We start from the raw sequence: 24,532 nt of genomic DNA, 5'->3' as shown, positions 1-24,532 counted from the left end.
CAAGGTTTATTTCATAACAGGATCCTACTTTCGTTTTCCTATATTTTACCAATTTTTTGGTTTAGAATGATTCTTTAGGCTCATGCACAGGGGTTATCGGCCTTTTTATGGTTAAAAATTCAAAATCTGCCAAGATTTTTTACCTAATCAATGCGATTTATCGCATGCTAGTTCGACTGCGTCAGAAAGCTTGACAAATCACCTCAAGTTCATCATTAGTTCAAAGCCATCAAATGGTTCCACCCAAAAATAAATGGACTGTTTTGATATCAAACTCTTTGTTGCACATTTTGAGAGCAGCAAAAACTGGTCATGTTTCATGCGACATAACCACAAAATCAGTCTACAGACATACTGACTCAAGGGGAAACTAGGGAAATCGAGATCTGTGTTACTAATGAAAATAAAAAAGAAGAAAAAGAATCCAAATCAATTGAAAAAAAAAATCAATTTATTCTGACTGGAAAAATAGGGCAACTGGACAGTATAACAAAATATGTACAAGTGAGTGATTCCTTAAAGTTTAAAAGTTTAGTGTAGTTCAGTGGCTGATGTCTTGCATGATGTCAACGCTAATTAATCCAACACTAGAGTGAAAAGTCAAAATCAATATTGATGGAGAGAAAAGCATACATTTAAAAATATTTACATGATACAGTCAGATGCGCAAGTTGTGAAAGAATTTCCAGTGTTGAGGATTATTAAGCTACCTGTGCTCGAAGGGAAATTTCATGTAAATCTTAGAGCAAGGATACACAGTTTAGAACTCCGAAGTTGTTTATACAAGATAGATACAAATTATAATCAGTATAGGGGTTCATGTGCTTGATGGGACGGTGATTTTCCATCATGTGGGCATAAAGGATCAAAAAATTGCTCCAGGCACAATTTTGTTGATCATTATAGCAACAACATATTGTCTACTATTATTAAAATTCTCCTAGAACTTTACGATTGATCAGGTGAGAGAATGAGTCTCCTTTCGGGAACACTTAGTTTTTAAAACGTGTACTATTCTTAAAACTGATATTTACAAAGTATTATTTTAAAATAAGTACAAAAACAGCTTTGACACTAGACTGATAAAGCAGCCAAATGTAAGTAGGCAGTAAATGCTACTTCCGCAAGTTGAATTCGCTGATTCATTGCTATAGATAATATTTACACATGAGCGAGTTAAAGAAAATACCTTGAAGTGCTGAAGCTTGAAGTCTGACCAATACATTATTTAGGCAAACATGTCTTCGCGGTCAGCTCCAACCCCATCACCATCCTCTAATGATGAGAAGTTGAGGAAATGCGCCGGGCGGTGAACTTCATGGTAAAATTCTTTGGGATTGGCTAACTGCAATTCGTACTTCATTCCAGGTTCATGTCTCACTCCCATGAAATTATAGTTCCACGATCCTTGAGCTGGTACCATGAAAAATCCAAGGAATCGATCAGACAACAGCATCTGGACTTTCTCATAATGACTCGGAAGGTACCCTTTAGGATTGTTGCCTTTGTCTGTGTTTTGTCGACCCCATTCAAAACCACTGCAAACAGAAGAGAAATCAGAAATCAATAAAGTCATCGTCATACGATGATGCCGTTAAGAGCCTTATACTTCCATTTCAGTAATATTTTCCATACTTGCTCTTCAAATAAAATCTTAAGATTAGTAGCATCATTTAAAGTACAAAGAGTAGTTTTGAAAGAACTTGAGATACTTTTATGTTCATTAGTAAGTTGAGATGAAGCACTGCTACTTTAATAGTAATAGTGACCAAGGATTGACAGCCGGTGATTCTTCTGCCATGCGCAAATCTGCCTACTATGTGTGACAAGAAAAAGTATACAACTGCTAAAACAAGTTCTGCTACAGTTCAAGTTCACTCCTAGCTGATAGGATTTAACTAGCGCAGCTGGCTCTTTTCTAACCGATCTATGACAAGAAATAAACAAAGCTGTAGAAGAACACAAGATGACAAAATTACCTTGGCGTCAATTTATAAGCCGTTAACGAGCAAGACCCGGGTGTGAAACTGCACGTCATGACGACGGTTTTCTCTCCATCCCAAGATGCATTGTCAGCCATTACTTTAGCGTGGGTTGTGATGTCCTGAAAACAAAAATAAATTTTATCAAAATATTTTCATAACGTTGAACAGACGGCCGATCACTACTGGCAATAGGCTTGGAATTGCACTCTGAAACTGTCTTGCCGAAGTGTAGACTAACTTCTTGTTAGAATAACAGAGCCTTATGTTATAATTTACTTTCCTTTACCACAACTCAATAGCATCAATGTATCAACAATTAGACTCTGAAACGACGTACCTCTGTTTGCGTCATTGTGCTCTTCCGTTAATTGTCTTCAGTTTGACATTTAAAGTGAATACAAGATCCAAGATAGGGGATCTTTTGTCTCACTCCAAAAGTGCCAAAATCTTATTGGCAAGGACATTCGAATGTTTTGTGATTGGGGAGCCTGTCACTGTAATTTCTTAAAAATTTGCTCTCGGTACGAAAATTGAAAACTTCAAGCGACTAAATTGTCTTCTTTTCTTTCTCGAATAAGTAAAGAGTGGAAATTTTGAAACACTGGAACCAAAATGGATAGATCTGAACTTTTTCAGCGATATTCTGTTGATTTGGAATTGAGAATTCACAGAACAGAAAAGACACAGCATAGCCAGAGATCTTTGAAGGGACAAAAGAAATACAAAAGCTGTGAAACAAACCTGCGGTGAAAGTTGAGGCAACTCGTTGGGCTGAGTGTGAATCCATCCAAGTGGCTCCATTTCTTTCAGATACTGATGCGATGGTAGTTGATTTGGAAGATGCACAGTTTGATGTGTTCCCCACTGAGGAGGCATGACGATACATCGGATCTCTTTGACCTGTGGGTTGTCAGGAGGACTCACACCATACAAATAACCAGCAATCTGAAATAAAAAATTAAAGGGGGTCAACCTTATAAAAAATGAAAAAGTGATAGTTCGTTTAGCTACTAAATCACAGAAATATGAGTCTGCATTATCAACCCAGAGAGATTTTTCTGCGATGAATTGATTTGGGCGATTATTTATCACACTGAAATTTCAGAAAGCGGAATTACAGTCCATTTTTTTCCTTTTCTTCAACCCAAGGGTGCAGAAAATTCCTAATCACGATAGCATGGCCGCTGATGTGAAAAAATGGGTTGGCTGTGTACATTGAGAAGGCCAGCTACAGGAACTTCAGAAACACTTAATTTTACGAATATGACGATAAAATTTGCATGTGCTGTTGCAAAATAGCAAAGAAATTCGCGTTTTTATCGCAAAATCGAGGCAATTTATGAATAAAGAACAAAAACAAGGTAATGGCACTGATAATTCTGATAAAAAAAGACTGTTTTTAAAATTGAGAAGGCTAGTTTGAAAAATGGCAAGGCTAAGAACTTCCTGCAACTCTTGATTTAACCTTTGTCCAGTTTGTGACTAGAAAATCAACTTAATTGACTTGCTCCACACCAGATCCAATGATAAGTTGAGTACCTACTCACTAAATTCTAAGTTAAAAAAAATCGTGGAGAAAAAACACATGAGCCGACTTTGCTAAAATTCGATAAGAAACCTGTCTTTTTGGATTTTTAACCATACAGAAATCATCAATGAAGAAGACTTTGTCTGGATGGGAAAAAGGATGACCAAAACAAAAAAAAAATCATGCCTGTTACCTTGCTCTCTAAATGGCAGTGAGAGAAAGGCAAAAATCCTCGCAGCAACCATTCAATTAGACTGAAGTTGCGAGCAAAGAAAATTTTGGCATGTAACTGCACCGGTACCCACTTAAATTCTTCCGACATGGAATTACAATTTTTAAACAAACCTGTGCTCGAAGATCCGATATTGTGACGAACTTCTTCAAAATATTCTTGGGGAGGATGTACGTGTAGCCAGTTTCCTTGATGTCATCTGAGGACACGTAGATGTGGTTCGTACGCAGATGCAAATTCGTAGCTGATATGGCTCTGACTCTCCATTCAGTTTTGGAACTGAATGTCTGTGTCTCGTAGTTCGATGTCGTTGACGTGATGATCTCATCTCCATGTTTGTTGACAGTCCTAGTCGTTGTAGCTGTGAGCTGAGACTGTTCTTTGGTCTGCTTTTCAATCTCGGCAATCTGCTGTCGTTGAGCGGATGGTGCTGAGATTTCCATACCCAAAATGATGTCACGAATCTCAGACTGCGTCAAAGAGGCAACATTTACGTTGTTTTTCTTACCGTAGTCGGCCAGAATTAGGTCTTTCAATTGGACTTCCACCTGAAAAGGGAAAGAAGAATTATGAAAGATTTCAAAAGATATTTCTTGAGATGAAGAATTGATAATTTGTCTCTTACTTAAAAATAATAGAAAATTTTTTGGCTAATCCGAATATGTAGACTATAGTTCTGTGAGGGCTAAAAACGTACATTGAGATAACTCATCAATTGAATCATTTTTCAGATTAGAAGGTTTAATATACTAATAAAATTGGATTCAAAGTATACTTTGAGAAGAAAAACTCTAAGGCTCTTTTTTTCACCTCAGTACTAGAATGCAGAATTCTTTCAAGCATCCTCAAATTTTACACAACATCCATGAGAGTGCCCCTAACTTCCTGATCTGAAACACTCGCCTGTTGTGACCTTATTGGGTACAACGAGATACACGACTTCACAATGAAACATTCATATGCAGTTGGAAATTAATATTTCCAGGCTTAATTTGTTTATTTTATTGTGAAAAATTACTTAGAACTTAGGTGGCTAATAGAGCAAAGAAAATAAAGAACAATTTTGTCCTTCCTTAACTCTTTGTACTGTAGTTTTCAAGACTGCAACAGCATGGACATAAAACTCAGTCTGAAATTATAACGCAACAATTACATAGATCATCTTTTCCTACCCAATATGATAATGAAAAAAGAACCTTTAAAACGTAAAAACGTACCTTGATCCATTCATCGTCGTTCAACGTTGGCCAGATATGATGCGGCTCGGTGATCGTAGTTTTGTCGGGTTTCAAGATAACCTTAGTTCGCTCTGTGTTGACATGCAGTGCTCTCAGAATTAAGATCAGCCTTGAGAATGCAGTGTACGACGAGATTGTCTTGAGCCAATCGTCATACAAATTAAACAGCACCATTTGCGGCTCGGTGGCCTTGAGAATGAGGTCACCAAACTTCTCGACCTTAAGGCAAGCCTGGAACGGCAACTGTAGTTCCGATCCTTTGATTACGATGTTAGGGAAATCAAGCAAGTGCACTTCCAATGGATCCAACATTCCTTTACGGGTTACGATGATCTGTTTGGGTTGCTCTTCAACAGGTAGAGAACGAATCAAGGCAGCCACTTCTTCTGCTGTTTTCCATTTTGCCAATTGTCCCAAACGTTTCTGGCCAGCCCAGACAGATGTGTGAATGATCTTCAAAAACAACTGACCTGAAAAATTTTAATTTCAGGCTAGGTGTTAGATGGAATCAATAGAAATTATGTCAAAGCTTTAAATCTCTGTGAGAGGCTCAGGGAAAATCATGTTGAAAGGCATTAGAAGAATTAATGATCTTTTAAAAGACAGGAAAAATGGAGCTCAACGTATTTCAAGAACATAAACAACGCAAAGAAAATCATGGCATAATTCACCCTAAAATGTGTCACACACAACTTTTCATTGAATTATAAATGCACTGGCAACCTCTACAATCAAGAATATCTGGAGAATCCTTTGTCACTTACAGTAAAATGCACAGTTGGGCTATATTTATCGGGTGATCAACATGGACAGTGCAATTTTATTCCGCTGCAGTATGGTAATGCACTATCATCAGAACGATAAAAATAGAATAAAAACAAAAGCAGCGACAATTTATTTTTCAATTTGATTGCAAATATGATGAAAAAATTCATTGCAATGACCATTAAAATTTTATTAATAGCACATTTCAGCTCAATTAGGGATGATATGCAAGAAACCTGAAAGTCGAAGAGAAAACAGAGAAAAATTATCATTTATCTTTTGAGAGGTTAGTAAATTACTACGTCTAAATTGAAAATAATTTATGACTAAAGTCATCATGATTTCTGTAGTTTTGAGTAACCTTTTGTCCTTGATTTTTACCTGTGCGAGGGTTGAAAATGAAGATAGCTCCATTAATCGGTTTTGTCGTTAAATTTCCTTCAAACGTTTTGTGAATAGTGACTCGATACACATTTGTGTCATCTACAAACCAGATGATCTGATTTGAGAAGAGTTCTCCATAGTTTTGTGAGGACAAATAAGGCTCTGTTGGCTCTGAGGAATAAAGCTGGAGTGCTTTGCGGATACGTTCACGTAACACATACAATGCAGGGTTTGCTTTCATTATTTTAGCCATGGCTTGCTGAATCAGGGGCTTGCATCCAGGGTACCAGTTACCATAGGCACTGAAAAAAGAAGAGAAATGTTTCATTGACTATATTGTGTGTTTAAAAAAAAAATCCATTCTCACAAAATTTTTAAAAAAAAAAAACTTGATACAGTAACTAGGATTGTGATGTTTTTAAGGCAAAATAATCACATGACTTTAATCTCTCTTTGAACCAAAGGGAAGATGGAAAGAAAGCTCACAAATTACCTTCTTGACTGGAAAAAGAGCTATCGAAACCAGAGAACTAAAAGTGCAAAAATCAGTACCAGAACGAAATTTTAGACTTATCCATCCTTCACAAGTATGACCATTCAGGACCTGACAGCCACTAATTAATACTTTGCTAACAATTGGAGTTTAGAGACCAAGTAATTAGGATGCTTGAAAATCTAGCCGAAAGAATTGTACTTCCAACCCTGTTGAGACTTAAGAATTGAAAGCAAATGCAAAATGATTTAGGCTGTTGACTGATGAATAACAAAAACACACTTAGTAATAAATGTAATTACCTGTGCAAATTATATGCTAGGTCGATCGCAATGAGAACTCCAGTTGGTGATGGATAGATAGACATGTTATCAGTTGTGTAATCCAAAAACTTGGCGCGGGCATAACGCTCAATATCATGAGAATCGTAGTCTCCCCATCGTAACTGGACATCGATCCAATATTTCTGTGTGGTTGTGTTATCCATAACATCCTTGGAGTCGGCAAGTAATGACGGTCGAGAGACATTCCACTTGTATGCAGCAAACAACAAAATATCCGCACATGATGAATTCATTTTGTACGATTTACGGGGATGAATCGTCTCTTTTTGGACTGTTTCAATCTCTAGGGCATCTAGCTCTTGATCGAACACTTGACACAAATCCATTACGATTGACTCGTGGACCTTCTGCCACAAATGGGCTCGGAAAATCTGAATCAGGGAAATCTTGAGCGTTGGAATCTTGCCGTGCATGAAAATACCAGTCAAATCAAGCTGGACTTGGAAACCAACATAGACATTAGCACGGTTGATGGTTGGTGACCACCAAAGTGTGAATCGACGGTTCGGGATTTGATTCAAACCAGATCGCTGGGCGTTGGTCAGCTTTTTGTACTTCATGGATTCCTCGAAACCTGAGGCTTTCTCCCAGAACAGACCTTCCCAGGTTGGGAAGTAGGTTCCTTTGAAGAGTGTGTGCTCTAGAATACCTTCAACACCTCCCAAGGCCTGGATCATGTCTGTCCGATAGTTGTTCAAGTTCCATAATTTGCCGTCATGCCGCTGATGGGTCCACCAGAATGGATTTTGTTTTAGAACCTGTGAATGAAACAAAACAAATGGTTAACTAAAGAAATTTAAAATACTAAATACAGAATATTTCAATTATACTGGTAACAATGATTCTCACTTCACTCTTGTTGCCACATTCACAATTTAATGCTTATTATTTCAAACTGGCAGTTGTTGAGAAACAGGATTTGAGTGTTGGGAATTCTTCAACCCATAGCCACACCTTAACCCATCAACACATCCTAGAATATTTGTGCTGTATGAGGCAAGAGCAGTGAACAACTCCTGATAATTCTAGTTTGGCACAACACGTTTACGTTTCCTGCTAAATTTTGGTGGCTGAGGTCGAAAAATACGTACCAGCACTGTAGTGTTACCAACTCTCTATGTTTTGCATCAAAGATAAGTAATTCTTGACATAAGTCATCGATTTGCAGATGCTGTGATTTTATCATGATTCATTATTGAGTCGGTACAGTGAGCCTGATTGCTCTGTGCTGATTTCTTCATTCATCTTCTGGCTGATTCTTTGGCGCAAGCTGATAAGGATCACCAAATTCAGGAAATAAAAGGCTTCGATGGAGGAGAAGATGGAACTTAAAACTTTTAATTTCTGCTTCTTTAATGAATTTCATTATTTCCTGTGGGATTTTTTATTCCCTTATGAATCCCATAATTCTTCAGGGTTTTCATGCCCTAAATGCCAAGAAATTATTAGACCAAGCTTGAATAAAATTTGGCAGCATTGACGGTTACTTTAAAGGTGTAGAGGTAAGTGAGTGAGATTGAAAAATATATATGTTGGGTACCTGGTACTGTTTGAATTCGGTCCTAATCCTCCATCCTTTATCATAGGCCAAGGTGTGTCGGTCCTTCTGGAAAAGGGTGTTGATTCTTGGGATACCACGGTCCCAACTGTCTTCGAGATCTTCCAGTGTCAAACGTCTGTTCTGGGCATTTGCTTCTTGTCTTTTCAGGGCATATTCAGCCCAGACGCGCTGAGAATCAATAAATTCCGACTCCCATGGTTGAATGTATCTGTACAAATTGGGGATGAGCTGATCTTCGTCGTGGCTCATACCTGATCGGAAGTGGGTGATGCCAACATCGGTTTGTTTTGACCAACGCAAGTCTGACTGGGGAATCAAGACGTGACCCATTGATAACATACCTGCAATTAATAAAAACTTTGGTGAGAGGGAGATGAAGATTCAGCAAAAACTGTGAGCACCTTTCTTCCTGTAGAAAACAAGGTGGAAGGACTTCTTAGAATGGACTCCTTAAAAATCATTGATGGAATTTTTTATAAAAATATCTCACACACAAAGATTTTTGAGACACTAAGTCAGAATTTCAGTTGTTCTGCACTCAGTTCACAGCTTCATCCAGCTCTTCTTTTACCATGAATTCCGACATTTTTCGTATGATTTCAATTATACAGCCTTTCCAATGTCTGGCACAGGTCTCCAACAAATTGCAGAATAACTGTGATCTATTGGACAATACTAGACATTGACTATAGTTTACGGGACTATCATCTTTCAAATCAAAAATAACTTATGAGCTTACTTGTTAACTGACATTTTGCATTCAGTCAGGAATGATGAAAAATGTTAATTTACAATTGATTCATAGATTTTCTGCTAAATGAATACTTTTTTCTGTGAAAAAGCTGCAATATGTTTAATACATATATTACTAGAGCTTTAGCTTTCAGTGTTTTTGGGAGTGCTAATTGACTTGTACACAGTGTCCAAACCAAACTAATTATATTTTAAAAATGATTCCTTTCCTATTTATGATGGTGAATGTAAAATATGCACAAACAATAGCAAGACAACAAGACTGGAAAACCGACCAACTGAAAAAACAAGTCTTCGGAGATCAATTAAAATTGAAGTCAATATTGATACAAGGACTAAGTGCATACCTAAACCACCAAGTTCTTTAGGGGTGTAGAAAACAACTGGCGGGAATCTTGAGGGCATTTTGGAGTTGAGACCAATTTTGATACGTGTCTGGATCTTGTTTTCACATTTGACAAGCAAGTCGAGGAGCTCTTGGGTATTGACCACAGCTTCACGGAAATAGGTCATGAGCCCAATTAGTGCTGTGTTCCACTTGTTCACGATCTTCGTGAATGTTGTTGAACCAGAAGCCATGAGAATTTGACGCACTCGATTGTGGAATCGCTGTAGGGATTCATCGTCTACACGCAAGAAACATTGGGCAGTACGCTCTTTTGTAATTTCATTCTGCAGATTCCAGACGCCATCACGGTGAGTAAATTCATCATGCGTTGTCCGACACTGAGGGAATGCAAGAAAAAAGATCACATTATTGACCAAATTAATTAAATCCAAACTGTGCTTCAGCCACAGAATACAAAAAAGTATGTGCGGAGAAGATCACATTGAACTTTCTAGTTCATACAGATTGCGAGTATCCGGCCAATCTCTGTAGTAACATGTATTTTTTCTTTATGAACATTTTAATTAGGTTATTTCTCATCCCCTCTTTTTTTAATTTTGGATCTTCCTTTAATTTCTTTGTCATAAAAAGGTACACATGTTTGAAAAATATTCATCATTTTGGATCTTCTCCCTCTCTTCCCATCCCCCAATGGCATACCTGCTAAGCAAGCTCAGACCCCTCCTCTGCCAAGAGGCGAGAGTTAATTTAAGGACGGTCTTTAAAATATTACCTTTGGCAGAATCCTGCATTCGAAACCACTCATGTTGAAGAGGAGATTGGGATTATCTTTCGAGTAGACGCTAACAAAACTGTTTTCCCATTGAATAGTGGTGGTAGAGCGAGGCAGACGGTTCTTGATGTCCCAGAACACGGCTCGACCCAAATTAACATCATGCTTCATCAGACGCATGCGAGCGTCACGAGGCCAGCATTTCTTGTTGTTATAGCCAACGATGTTCTCATTGTTTGGATCCGGATGCTCTGTCAGGTAGCGTTGAATTAGGTCTCGTGCTTCTTCTGCTGTGAATCTAAAAAAGGGGCAGAATAATTCTGTGAATGCAAATTTTCGATCAGAGATCAAATTCAAAACTAGCTATCTGACTCAATTACCCTACTTCCTTCACAGGAACTTTTAAGATGTTACACGCCAATGCCAAGCATTCTGTTTCTATTTGAGTGTTACTGAGAGTTAGTAAGCAGAGCTTCATTTACCAAGGAAAAAATAGAAAAACCCACTTGAGCATACTGATCACAATTTTTTAGGGAACTGATTTTCGCATTCAACAAATGCACAGATCTCATGACGCTACTATAGTAAGACCTCAATTTATCGGATTGATATCGATTTGACGGATCAATCTTTCATTCCCTTCAAGGGCTTCAATCTAATTTGAATTAACGGATTCTGCTATTTAACAGATCAATACATCAGTCCCGTAAAGTCTGATAACTTGAGGTCTTACTGTGATACTAGTTTTATTGAAATTTTAAAACTGAATCTTATTTTTACAGCAAGAGATGTGATCTTTAAAAAAAGTGCTAGTCTGTTAATAAAGAAAACATTCTAATTTTACACAAAAGCATTTGATCAGAGAAGAATCATAAAACTGTTTGGGCTCACCTTAAGAATATGTGGACTTTTTCAACATAGCGACAATACAGCCTTATAGGATGGGCCGCTTCCGTTTGGACATCCTGGAATGTGAGGAAATCGTTGGGCATTTGTGGCGGGCCAGCCATCTCAGAGGCTCGCTGCAGACCTAGAACTAGGAGATCAAGGACAAGCCCATAGTACTGGACGATAAATGATGCAAACTGAAGCCCACGTATGATACCATAGGAGTTAGTGTGGTTCATGTCTTTGTAGTTGATGACGACGTTGTTCTTGGCTGTCATGTAATCAGCAATGTTGTGGTCGACAATCAGACGCAAAAGTCGATTCAACACGGTTAAATCAATTTTCTCATAGATCTTCTCGAACTTTGATTCCAGCAGGACGTTACATTCACCCTCACTAACGTCCCAGACATCGTGTAGGTTGTTGATGCCTGAAAAATAAATAAAACAATATTATCTTACTTCTAACTTGAATCAAAATAATCTTACAATAAGAATAGCAAGTATTGAGAGCCTGAAAATTTTCAGTTTACGATATTTAATCTAATGCAAAGGCACTATAACAACAAACATGATGGCAGGAATATGTAGAACAAGGTGTATAATCGGGTTCAGAGGGAACATTTTTTACTCTTTTCTTACCTTTTTCTTTATTTTTCTCTGACCATTCAGGTGATTAATTAGGCCTTGTCCACAGAAGCGCGGTTTGCAGAACTTTCGGGATAACTTGTTTCCAGAACTTATTATTGCTCAGCTATAACTTATGCCGCAAAACCATAGTTTATGGAGCGAATTCGTTCAGACTGCACTTGTGTGGACGAGGCTTTGGTATTGAACAATGATTTATAGTTCAGCAAGCTAGTTTGTCACTTGTTAAGTGTTGAGAAACATCAACAGACATGAAATTCTAGGGGACTTTAATGTTCTTAAAATAAAAAAAATTTGAGACTAACAATTGAGGAGTTCCTTGGAACAAGGGCGCATAAGACTTGCAATGCTGCTGAGATTGTGTGACTTTGTAAACTATTTGCAGCGAAACAAGTAACACACAAATGTAATTGTTTTCACAGTAAGATAAATCGGAATTATAAGATTTTTTTCAGAAAAAAATCCTAGCAGGGCTTGCATACTGTTCAACTGGAAACGATGCAAATATACAAACCTTGACACCATTTATAGACTAGAAGTGGAGGGGGTTCTGTATCTCCAGGCTTGACCCATGGTGGGAACAATCGCCGCTTGTCCGCTTCATACCACAGGTATTGGTCAAGATACGCATCCGTGATTTTTTCCAATGGCTCCACATCGTATACTGGTACAAGATGGCTGTACAGATCCATGAACTCGATCCCGACCTCTTTGAAGGCTCTCTGCGTCAGCAAATGACGCTTGATACGAGACAGTGCTTCGTGAGGGTTGTCGTATGCTTGCTCAATCAAACCTGCAAAAAACAATGAATATTAATTATTAAAAGTTCAGACGCACTAAAAAGAGAAAATATACGCTGATTGTGGTAGAATTTTATCGCCAGGAAGAGAAAATTATTCAGGCATGTAACCAAGGAGCCTTTGTGCACAAGGGCAAATTTTCCAGGAAAAGCATTTTTGTTCACAAGAAAACAGATACTTATAATAATTTGCTATCTTACCTAATTCTTCTCGTTGGCTTTGGTTCAAGCGTGATTTGACACTGTATGCTTCTTTGAGCCTCTCGAGAGCTAAAATTAGAAGTTTCGTGTCATGCTTGTATGAGAGAGGCGGGAACGGGATTGGAGCGAAGCGCCGTGATTCTAACCAGTGCACAGTTGTTGTGTAGATTGCAACAGCTTCTTCTGGTGAAATGTAGGGTCCATCCTAAATTTTTGGAGAACAAAACATGGCATTAGAATACGAGAATCCAAAATGAAGATACTTGATTTGGGCGTTAGATTTCAAAGGTAAATATTCTTATCTTATAATCATTCTGTCATTTCTGCCTTACATTTGTGTCTTTGAGGTCACTGTCACAAAGATGCACCTTAGTAACAGATAATGTTCACCAGCTCTAAAAATCCGGCAGCTATTAGTAAGACTCTTATTGTCATTTTTAACAGAGCCTCTCTAACAGAGCACTGATAGTTGGGAGGAAACTCTTGCTATCACTATGAATTGTTACAAGGATTGTCCCAAAACAACTGACAATGAGACCAAGTCTGTAATTCTTGTAAAACATGAAAAAGATCAGAATTCAGAAAAGCAAAGGATGACGTACCTTCAGGTAGTTATGCTGTCTCTCTTGTTCAGCTTTCAAGTACAATCGAGTAAGACGTCCCAAATTCTTCTTGCAGACCGTTTTGTCCACAGTTGCACCACGTCGAATACGTTCACGGTTGTAGTGAGCTGTGTTTGTCCACCAATCCGCCTTCATTTTCACGTAACGCAGGATCATATTTTCGATAGGGGTCGGCAGTCCTGGAACTTTCCACGGTATATTGGCTTTCCAACACCGCCACGCTTCAGACAAATGCTGGAGGATGGTTCGTGCTTTGTTCTGTTTTATTCCTTCAGGCATCATGTCGACAATGTCATGCATCACAGAGGCTCGCAGTTCAAGATCAAAATGACTCTCAACTCGCTGCTTCGTCACTGTCTTAGCGACTCCTTTTGAGTGACGTCCTTCGAATTGCCTTGACAGAAGGTTTCCAAGCCATCGTTCTAGTAGTGGTGTGATTCCTCGCATGAAGAATAGCCAGACACGCCAACCAGGAGCCCAAATACCGCAACCTGGTCCCTTGCCAACTGGACCCTGTGAAAATTACAAAGACAGGTCTTTTAAACTCAAATTGTGTTCTTAAGCACCTTCAAAAAAATCAAGCTCTTTCAAGGCCTTTGGAATTTTTTATAAAATCAAGCAATACTCAATGCTGCTTGAACCATGTGACTGAACTGATTGCGAGACATGCAAAAAGGGTACAAGTCCAGTTTTTTTTTAAAAAAAAAAAAATATGAGTATTCATGGCATTTTTAGACTCTCACTGAGGAATATATCTTCTCTGAAAAAACCAGCAGAAGTCCATCGTTTTAACATTGAGGAATAAAAAACGGGAAAATGGATCTCTAACAGAGCGGGTAACTTTTCCATTTTTCTGCTAAGAAATTTGAACCTTCTTCAAAAACTTTGATTTATTAGACTGCCACGCAAGCGTTTTGATTATTTCTTACTTCAAGCAATGTTAAAAAAATTAGGTTCATATACAAACATAGAAGAAGATAGACATGGAAAATTACCGTGTTGAATCTGTAGTAGATTAAGTGTTTCAAGTCCTTGCACATCCGAATCTGCCTCATTAGTTTGTACTTGTACCTGTACATACCCGTTAGCTGACCCACATGGGCAAAGACATACTGCAAACCATCAGCCAACTGGAATGCATCAACGTTATTCAGCCGGTACTGGACATGCGAGTCAATTATCAACTTGGTCAGACGCAAGATTTCTCGACACAGATGGAAAGCTGAAAGAGCAAACAGAGCCTTCTGTGAGCGCTGGATGAAAATGATTTAGCTGAGCCATGTTACGACTGCAGGATTAGAGAGAAAATCAGGATTTCTAACAGCACTTGCATTCGAATTAGTTTCAACTCGTCATTGGAACGAAGAAAAAATTAGAACAAATTAAGTTTCAAAACCCTTTGTGAAAAAGGCAATCTATAGATACCTTTGTGCAGACATCAACAAGATGGGTAGTCACTTTTTTTGAATTTTACTTGAACTTTTTATGTATTTTTCATGTGATTTCAGATTTTAAAAAAAATTTTGCTAGGATATAAGAAGTTCCAACATGACCTCTAACTCTTGCAATCTGGCGTAATTCATGCCATTTGATAATGTTCAATTTCCTGAGAGGATGAGCGAAAAAGCAGGAGGGGGAAGAAGTGCTTTTGAAAATTTCCTCACAACCCAAGATTGGGATCGCTTGATAGAGCAATTTTTGTACCTTCTCCATGGTAAGTTTTTAAGAAAAAACCTGTCTTTAAATTATTTGAGTCAAAACATAAGCTTTCATTCAATTTTTTATGAATTTTGATGACACTTTAGGAACAGGATCTAAGCCTGTCATTCAGCACAGAAAGGAACTTGAATCCTAATACACTTGGAAAATATTGTATTGAGCAGTATCTATGTTTAGAGAACTAAATCTACTCCTCATAAAAGGTTTTTAATGAGGGGTTAATTTGGGGTTCTGACTCAGAGACCATTCTTTGGCATTTTATTTTTAAACTAAATTGTAACTCACCATTTCCGAAACGGGACTTTTTACGCTCTTTGGTAGTAAGCGTTTTGACAGGTTTCAAATTGAAGTTGTAATCCAGATGCAAGTAATTTAGATTCTTCCGGTGAATCAACAAATTCAGCATATTGTATCCTTGCCGGCAAACCTGGAGCCCTGCTTCAACCCAGTCCAACGATGTTGTTTGGAAGAACTTTGTGGCTTTAAAGGATCGGAAAAGATACCTTTTCTTCTGAGGTTTAGGGGGACGGTGTTTCAAAGCGTTAAGGACAAAGTATTTCAACAGCTTCTGATAGCTGACACGAACTTTCACCGGCTGGCCAGGAGGACAGTGCTCTCTGTACCAACTTTTCACCAAAGGAACATCGATGGCTCTCCTGCAACGTCCTATACAGAAGAAAAAATTACCACTGTCTTAGAAAAACATACAGTATAAAATCACATCTAAATAAATGCAAAAGAGATATCAAAATGGCAAGTTAAAGCAAGTTCAGGGTCAAATGGGGAACAATTTTCGGCAGAAACTGTAGGATAATCAAAGAAAATGTTTCAAGATTTCAGCCAGTGTGTGCAGAACAAGTGATGAAGAGCTTGTTGATGCAAGCCCTTTCCATAATGCTCATCTAGTACAGGGTATTTAGCAAAAATTACTTTCTCTTCTCTTTAACTTTCCAAATTTTCTGTTTCCTTAGCTTTCCTGACTTTTTTACCAAACGCAGAGTACAGTAAGAACTCGATTTATCGCATTTCACAGGACTGACGAATTGATCCGATAGATCACGGAATCTGCTGATTCAAATTACCTTGAAGTCCTTGAACGGACTACAAAATTGATCCGTTAAATTGCGAAATCCATTAAATTGCGATCCGATAAATTGTGGTCTTACTGTGACACAAAAATAAACATGGCTCAACGTAAAGTACCTGTACAGATTGGTAGAGGCTCCAATCTCTGAGGGGAAGAGTTCACTACAGATCAGGAGAGAACTCGGCCTGGTTTAGCATCAAAGCACCACAAAGTCATGCAAAAAATCACCATCTTGCACTGGAGTTCATGAATCTTTCAACTCCCCGTTTTTTCTCCCTGACTGATTTTGTCTCTATCACTTTACCTAACCTCTCCTGCTGTTAGACACCTGGCTTTACTAACTGGTGAAATGACAATGAAAGTTACATTATGCGATTTGAAGGTCTAATAAAATAAGTTGATCAGGCTCATCCATAGATTAGCATGGATGGAATGTGCCAAATTAATGATGCTAATATTTTAAAAAGATGTCTGAAACTCACCAGAACGAGTGTTGAAAGGCCTTGGGGCCCATAACAAAGCGATTCCATTGGCTGTGTTATCTGTGTACAATGGAGTCTCTTGCAAAAAGGGTTGGAATTCTTCAGGGAGCTCAAATTCTTCCTCATCATCTGGCAGAGGTTCTACCACCTAATTAGACAAGAATTTTACAATTTAATAACAAAGATGGCTTTAAAATCAATTGGAGAAGTTACATGGAAAATCAGAGAAAAAAGTCCTTCCACCAAAAGTGAAAACTCGCAACTTCTTTCAAAGAATTAACAAAATTTTGTTGTTTTCCGGCAATTTTGATGTCGTAAAAAGTATAATATATGAAAGTAAGTTAATCGTATGAGAGAAATGTTTGACAAATTATGAATGTTTAAAAGAGAAAAAGTACCTTGACAGAATGCCTATGAGCAATTGGATTGATCAAGGGGTCAAAGTAAAAAGCTGGTAAATCAGGGTCCTCAGTTTTGATGTAGACTACATTTGGAGCATGATACCTGAAAAGATAAACAATTTATTATTCATCACCCAATGGTAAGGGACTGACATAGTATATCAACAGTGAAACTCCAAAGTGACGTACTTGGTTTGCAACGTTGCAGACTTCCTGAAATACTTTCATTTTTAATTGGAGAGCTACTTAGCTTTAATTCTTAAAAGATTCCGTGATTTTTTCTTCTCTGTGCCAAGCAAATTCAAGAAAAGCCATGATGTTGATTGATGGAAAGGGAATAATGCTGATTTGATCTCCTTTAAAAAATAAAATAGGAGTGGAGATTTTTAAACATTGCTTACGAGATGCATGGTTTGGGAATTCTACTGCCATTATACTTCAGTTCTAAGCACATTGATGAAAATTAAAAGAATACAAAAGCAGAAAATAGGCTGCTACAAATTTACTCGACCCTTGGATGATTTTTGAGCCAATTTGGCTCATCGAGAAAATACAGAAGATGGTGGCACGGGAGCCACCATTGGATTAAATAGTGACAAAGAGATATACATCCACCATCCACCTATCAGCCAATAAGAGTCTACGGGAGGGTTTAGATACTGCTTTATGCCATACATGACCCAACTCGGCAACAGTTTTCACGAGATACAATACACAGTGGCATAGATATATGCATTTCTCCGATTGTGCTACCCACTGCATTTTCTCTATGATTTTGTCCAAAGCAAAGGCTTACTGAGTTCACTTTAAAAACTGTAATTGATCGGTAGCATTTAACTTTGAGAGTTTTCAAAAGTCAACCAATATCAAATCAATAGATTCTTGTACCACTTGTGCCCCTGAAAAGTTTTCAACTTCAAAACATTTCATGTAATACACACACAAGTGACATAAATGAAAAAAAAATTCCCTGACTTTTCAAGGTTATCCTCAGAAAAATGATAAAAATTCACTGACTTTTCACATCAACAATTAGCATGCATGGAACTGAAAATGAACAATGTTTGCCTTTGATTTCACTGCAAATGACAGAGTGTAAACCTTCAACTTTCTTAACCTTTTCTTGAACCCAGAATGAGACTGGGAATCAATATGATTAAGTGGATAGCACTGATGCTTTTCAGATTAAAAGTTTCAAAATGTTTCAAATTCCTAATCTTTTTCATAAAATTCCCTGAGTTCCCTGACCGGATAAAATTCTCTGTTTTCCAGACACCCTAGGACTAATTTAGGTTATACACTAATTTTCGGTCAATTGGATCAGATTTGTTCTGCAAAAAAAAACCATCATACTGCATTTGAATCAGCACTCTCTGACAGAATAGCAGTTTGGCAATGCAATTTTAAATATTTTAAAGTATCAGAGATATCAGACTATTAATAAAGAAAGAAAACAGTAATGATTAGTTAATATGGAACTCACCAAGATAAATGGACATAATGAGGGAGATTGTTATACAGATAAGGAAATGCTATTCTGTATTCAGTACGGATTGGTTGCCGGATGATAATTTTGTTGATGTCGTTGAATTCATTCCAATCTTCATCCCTAGAAAAACAAAAGAATACTTGAAAAAAATTACAGCTAATGACAATAGAAAGAGACCATTATTTCACCCATGATGACTGCTTGACCTTTTCACTTTTAGCTCCATGCTTTCTTTCAATATTTCATCTAAGATCACAAAATGAGGCTCCTTGAGAAAAACAAATGAGCATAGTCAACTTCTTAAGTGAGAGAGAATTTAAAAAAAAAAAAAAAACTGATTTTGCTTGCTGAATCTTATGCTGCGTTGTGTGACGAATCTGTCGCAAAATGCAGCCAAAAATAATGGAGGAACTGAATACTTCAATTGTGGGATATTGTAACGAATGCATCACAAGATGGACTTCAATAAAAAACGTAAACGGTAGAACAACAACAAAGTAGGCACAGTGAAGGGTTAAAATCGTGTCCTGAAAGTTATATTCTCAGATTATAAGATTTCTATGAGGAAATTTGTTCATGCCTAATTATTCAAATAAAATTAGGAGCAAATCAATGATGGAACTGTAGAAATGCATATCTCAGTTTACAGTGTCACGGTTTTCTTGTTATACTTTGTTTCCTACATAGAAAACCTCGAAACATTATTTCTTGAAAACTTTGGTGATTTTCCTTCTCAATGAGAAGAATACTCTGTCAAAATTTCAAGCCATGATGTTGGTTTCGTATTTTCTTCAAAAATAAAACGAGAGCACCGATTTCGAAAAATCGTAACTGAGATCTGCATTTTTGCAGTTTCATTGTCAAAAAAGGACGCTATATAGAGGGTATAAGGGTTAGTAAAACTAAGGTATGATAACAAAAATACATAAGAAACCAAAAGCACACTTACGCAGGATTTGCATCCTTGATTAACGGTTCAAATTTAGGTCCACCAGGTATTGCCATGTTCAAAGCTTTGGCTGTGAAAAATGACTTCGAATCGAATAGGTAGAAGTAATTTTCGTCAACCAAGTCTGTTAGGAGCTGATTGGCAAGTCTATACAGGGTTGCTAGTTGGGGCAATGTCAAGTTCCACTTCCGATAAGTTGAACCATTGATGTGTCTGTGAAGAATAAATGATGTTCAAAACTTAACGTTGAAAATATGGATTCAGTAACAGGTGAGTTTTGGTCATACGACCGATAATTAATATACAGCTATTTTTTGAACAGCAAGGCAACTTGAAAAACTTGATGTCTTAGGAGGATTTTAAACATGTATGTATTACACATGATCCAAACAAAAAAGAGAATGAGTATGAGATTTAAAATGAATTGTTGATTTGTTCATAAATAAAAAAAAGGTTGATTAGATATTTCGTGAAAATGTTAGATCTGAGGAATTTTGAAATTGTAAATACTCTATGAAATGGAATTATAAAATACAATTTATAAAAATTATCAAATTACTTGGTTCCGATTAGAGGCTTATGGTCGTAAAACCATTTGTGGACTGGGCCATCTTCATCCGGATCCAGTTCGATCTGGATAGCTTCTAAGGGTTCAACATCCAAGACATTATCGGCGTAATCTAGGGGAGGTTCTTCATCATCAAATGGAGGGAACCTCATTCTCTTGAAATGTCGCCTATCACGTTTTTCTCTCCTCATCATAATCCACATCGTTCTGAAATGAAAATGAAAAATCAGCATGGAAATATATATGTATAATTCCCTACAGTTTAAGTTGTTTTGATTATGGGCGAGGAAGCTAAGGAGTCATTTTGAAAAAGGAACTGACAACCAGCTCAAGAGACTGCATTGATTTACATTCACTTTCGCTCGCCACCTCTGTTGCCTGAATTTGAAGCCTATCTGCATGATTTTATAGTACGATTCAATGAATCGCAATGAACACGAGATATTGCAATGGCAAAAGAGGATTTGTACATAAAACTAAAATAAATTCATTTTATTTGTTTCTATGCTTGGCGTATCAGTTAGGCTCAAACGAATAAGTTCTAAATTCTAATTAACTTATTAATGTCTATATGATTCATTGTGAAGGGACGAGGGTCGTCCGGAGAGTGAGTTCACCTTTTTCATAACTCCTAAACTGATATCGATAGTTAAAACCTGTGAAAAGCGGTAAGAAACCACTACTCTAGGCTTTCTGATGCCTTGCAGAAATTTTAATTTTGATCAATAGAACTCTAAAAAAGTGGGGTTTTCTGGACCCACTACCTCAAGTTAGGTCCAGAAAGCTAATAGTAATGGCTTATTGACGTATTTTAAAGATTTTCTCTGTTCATCTTAGTTTAGTCTTGGGTTGGTAATCTTACTTTCTGAACAACCCTTGTATGTACAAGATTAATTATGAGAGAGAATAATTAATTCCATATTATAGATAAAACGCTACAAATAGAAAAGAGTGAAGCGAATTCCTTACCCCCACTGCGCAATATAGATAGGTTCAACAACCCACGGTATTTCATTGACAAACGTTATGGCACCAGTTATATGGTACAGAACTTTTACATCACGAATCTGTTCCCATGGCATTGGCATATTTTCTAATAGCTTCATAACAGCGTGAGGCATGTATTTCAAAGCACTGCAAAAAATCAGGGGGAATTAAAGTAAGAGAAGAGTTTTGGAACAACAGGAATACACCTAAAGATATGAAGAACATTTCATCATCATCATAGTTCAATCAATCAGAGATACAAAAAAATCTCGACCATACAACTGGCAGTTGCCTAGCTCTAGCGTCCTGCTAAACTGCGAAGTCTGCAAATAGTGATTTTGAAAAAGTGAAGACCACAAGAAAGGATCTGGAGATAAGGACATTATTTCACTTGGGCATGAGAACTGGATTAAAATGATGGTGATCACTCTGAAAAATAAAAAAGTGTTTTTGAAATGGGAAGGCCACCCTTTCTGCATCTTTGAGCCTGAAACCAATATTTTCAACAATCCGGAGTTCCTCATCAACAGTTTTCCACGATTTTGACTTGATTCTTAAAACCAATAATAGATGTAAAGAAAAAAAATTTAAAAATTCACCTCAAGCCGTTTGTGCATCAGTTGCTGAAAATGAACTATTTTTTCAGTGATATTTAAGAAAAAGAAAAAATGAGAGAGCTACGCAATAATGCCCTATTTTTCCTGAGAATATGTAAAAAAATGATCAATTACTTGATTAGCACCACAATATCGCGAAAAATACGCGATTGTTCCAGCGGTTGATTAAGAACATAAGAGATCACATAGCTTTTATCTCAATATAGCAAAAATAAGCAATTTTAATATCGATGCAAACATTTATTATTCATAAACTTCAGTAACTTGAGATAGGCCAAAAGCTATGATTTTCCTTCAGTCTTGCTTGATACTACATTCCTACTCTGGAGTTCTAGTAGTTGCTCGCTTCATTTCGCCTTGTTAAAAAGTGAGGAATTGGGCCGATTCATTATCTGAATACCATAAGAAATCCACGATATTTCCAACAGATTCGTTAGACCCTGAGAAAATATGGCAATGAAAACTACTAAAATGCTACTTGGAAACTTACCCAAGGTAGACTCGCTTGTCATGTCTGTACTTTCTACTACTCATATCTCCATGATCACGAATGATTTTTCTTATATGTTCTGGGGGCATTTCTTCTTTTTGTGCATCCACATACCCAAACTTTCTTTTTTCAGCAAATCTTTTGGATTGAAGCTGCTGCCATTTTTGTGCTGAAAATTTAAAAAAGCTTGGGTTAGGTTGGAAGAGGGTATGAGACCAAATGATGAACTGAAACTTTTGTGTAAGTGGATGATACTCCTGAAATATCAATTAATGTGAAGCCCCCAAATGTGAAGGCCGCTTCGCGGCCAGCGAAATTGTTGAAATCGCCCGTTGGCAGATAATGAGCAAATAATTTTAATTGAATAACAAAACAATGTTTCCAATAAAAATTCCCCACCAAACAATATTCTTATTGACTTCCTCCTTATTCTGAATTTAGATTCCTTCTTGGGATCGTCTTACTCTCTTTTCTCACCCCGTACTTTGGGCGTCTTAAAAATGATTTTATAGGAGTAGAGAGGATAATACTCAAACAATGAAATAGATCATTCTGAACTTAGAAAGGAGAGTATTTAAATAAATTTAAAGAAACACATTGAAAACTGACCATGTAATCACCGCTGCTACAGTGATTACTTTCCAGTATATTGTACATGAATAACTGTTAACCGCTTTTTAATTTTCTCAAGTAATTTTATAAAATTTTTAACGAACAGATTGCGGTTTGGTGCTCGAATTGTTCACTTGGACTAGTAAAGAATTTCTCAATAGTTGAAATCATTTAAGACTTAATCGTTACCTTTTTCTTGAAGCTTCTCCTCGCTTAAAGCTTCTGGGAGTTTAGGCTGCGTAGGGAACGGCAGAACATGTTGCTGCTGCTGTTGTTGCTGTAACTGTTGCTGCTGTGCTGCTTGCATCTGCGCATGGACTGCAGCAGCATGCATTTGCTGCTGCTGCACCATAACAGATGCCCACCCAGGGGGCAGCATGTAAGGTGGTATCGCCATTGTCAAACAGCAACTTCACACTCTTCTCTGAAACAAATGAAGAATAAGTTAAGTACAGATAGAACTCAGAGCATGGTTCCAGCTAGAAGTCTGAATGCTCATCCGATGAGCAGTGCAGCACTTTGCTCTAGCGGCTCCAAAGAGATGACATTGTTTACTAACCCCTGGATGCTGACATTCGTTATCAGCATATCTGTAGCTTACGAACACTTCAAATACTTCCGATGAAAATTGCATCAGAGAGAGAGAAAATTAACTGAAAGCTTTCATATTCTTTGAAATCCAGCTTACACGGAAATTGTTTTAAGAAGGTTCATGCAATTAAGGTAAACCCTTGCACTAAAGATAGAAGTCAACATAGCACCTGAATTAGAAACGACAACGAGCTCAGAAAGTAACGGATTTTTGTATTGGATCAGCAAAGTAATAAAAGTAACTTAGTAATAAAAATGACGGCATTAAATGTATTTGCAGGGGAGGATGATTGAGGAAAAACAATGGACTAAGGAAACAGTGACAGTCGTAAAGAAGCAGGATGTTCCAACAAGTGACGTTGGGTACAAATAAGAAATGGGACCTAACTGGGCATGTAGATGTTGAAGGTTGAGCTAGTAGAGAATGAAAACATGTTAGATAAAACCTTGGTGAAATAATTTTGCACAATTCACATGTAAATGTAGTTAGAGATAGTGTAAGCTTGGGGAGGCCTTCGTACCTAACCTACCGCACGGTGTGAACAGTTCCCGATTTCTACTTACAAAAGGAACGCATCTCATTCAGATAAAAAGTAAAAACTCACCAACTCAAAATTATCATTATTATATAATAAACAGAATCACATTACGAACTTAAAAGTACTTAATTTCACGGAACATCGAAGACGACGGCGTACGGCGTGAATTTGGATGCTCGAAACTGACGATTTGCATCGCTCAACATTTATGGCCAACGGTTGAACGGTTGCCATCAAATTACGAGCGCGAAATATGATTTTAAGCAGATTTTGGTGCCGGTTTGATTATAAAAGAAAAAAATATAAAAGATTTGCAATTTCTGGGAATAATTAAAAGAAATCTCATTATGCTGTGAAGTATTAGATTTTTTTCAAAGACGAAAGTGTGCAAGTCGCAGAAAACACAGAAAGTGAAAAGAAAGATTTCTTTTTGCATGAA

At 37.3% G+C, this 24,532-nt stretch overlaps 1 protein-coding gene across 3 annotated transcripts; it reads right to left on the bottom strand.

Moving 5' to 3' along the window:
* Positions 1 to 429: 429 nt before the first annotated feature.
* Prp8 (pre-mRNA processing factor 8) lies at positions 430 to 24,288 on the bottom strand. Of its 3 annotated transcripts, none has more exons than XM_019054074.2 (25): positions 24,160 to 24,288; positions 23,153 to 23,387; positions 22,352 to 22,520; positions 21,227 to 21,391; positions 20,249 to 20,464; positions 19,690 to 19,902; positions 18,735 to 18,860; positions 17,249 to 17,354; positions 16,851 to 16,998; positions 15,567 to 15,947; positions 14,558 to 14,784; positions 13,542 to 14,075; positions 12,940 to 13,144; positions 12,454 to 12,732; positions 11,296 to 11,722; positions 10,405 to 10,702; positions 9,631 to 10,009; positions 8,510 to 8,871; positions 6,928 to 7,727; positions 6,130 to 6,434; positions 4,963 to 5,453; positions 3,859 to 4,293; positions 2,727 to 2,930; positions 1,980 to 2,104; positions 430 to 1,538 (listed from the first exon to the last, which is right to left on the bottom strand). In XM_019054074.2, the coding sequence occupies exons 2-25, from the start codon at positions 23,358 to 23,360 to the stop codon at positions 1,229 to 1,231; spliced, it is 7,113 nt and encodes a 2,370-aa protein (XP_018909619.1). In that variant the 5' UTR covers positions 23,361 to 23,387; positions 24,160 to 24,288; the 3' UTR covers positions 430 to 1,228. The 3 variants fall into 3 exon arrangements, with proteins under 3 accessions (XP_018909619.1, XP_018909621.1, XP_072158176.1); XM_019054076.2 differs by having other exon boundaries at positions 23,153 to 23,382; positions 24,160 to 24,276; XM_072302075.1 differs by lacking the exon at positions 24,160 to 24,288 and adding an exon at positions 24,076 to 24,095.
* Positions 24,289 to 24,532: the final 244 nt, after the last annotated feature.

The sequence above is a fragment of the Bemisia tabaci genome, chromosome 1 (genome assembly GCF_918797505.1).
Source record: "Bemisia tabaci chromosome 1, PGI_BMITA_v3".
In the NCBI taxonomy this organism is placed as follows: Eukaryota; Metazoa; Arthropoda; class Insecta; order Hemiptera; family Aleyrodidae; genus Bemisia; species Bemisia tabaci.
Note: the sequence above shows the minus strand (reverse complement) of the source record. Positions and strands in the feature narration are given on the sequence as shown.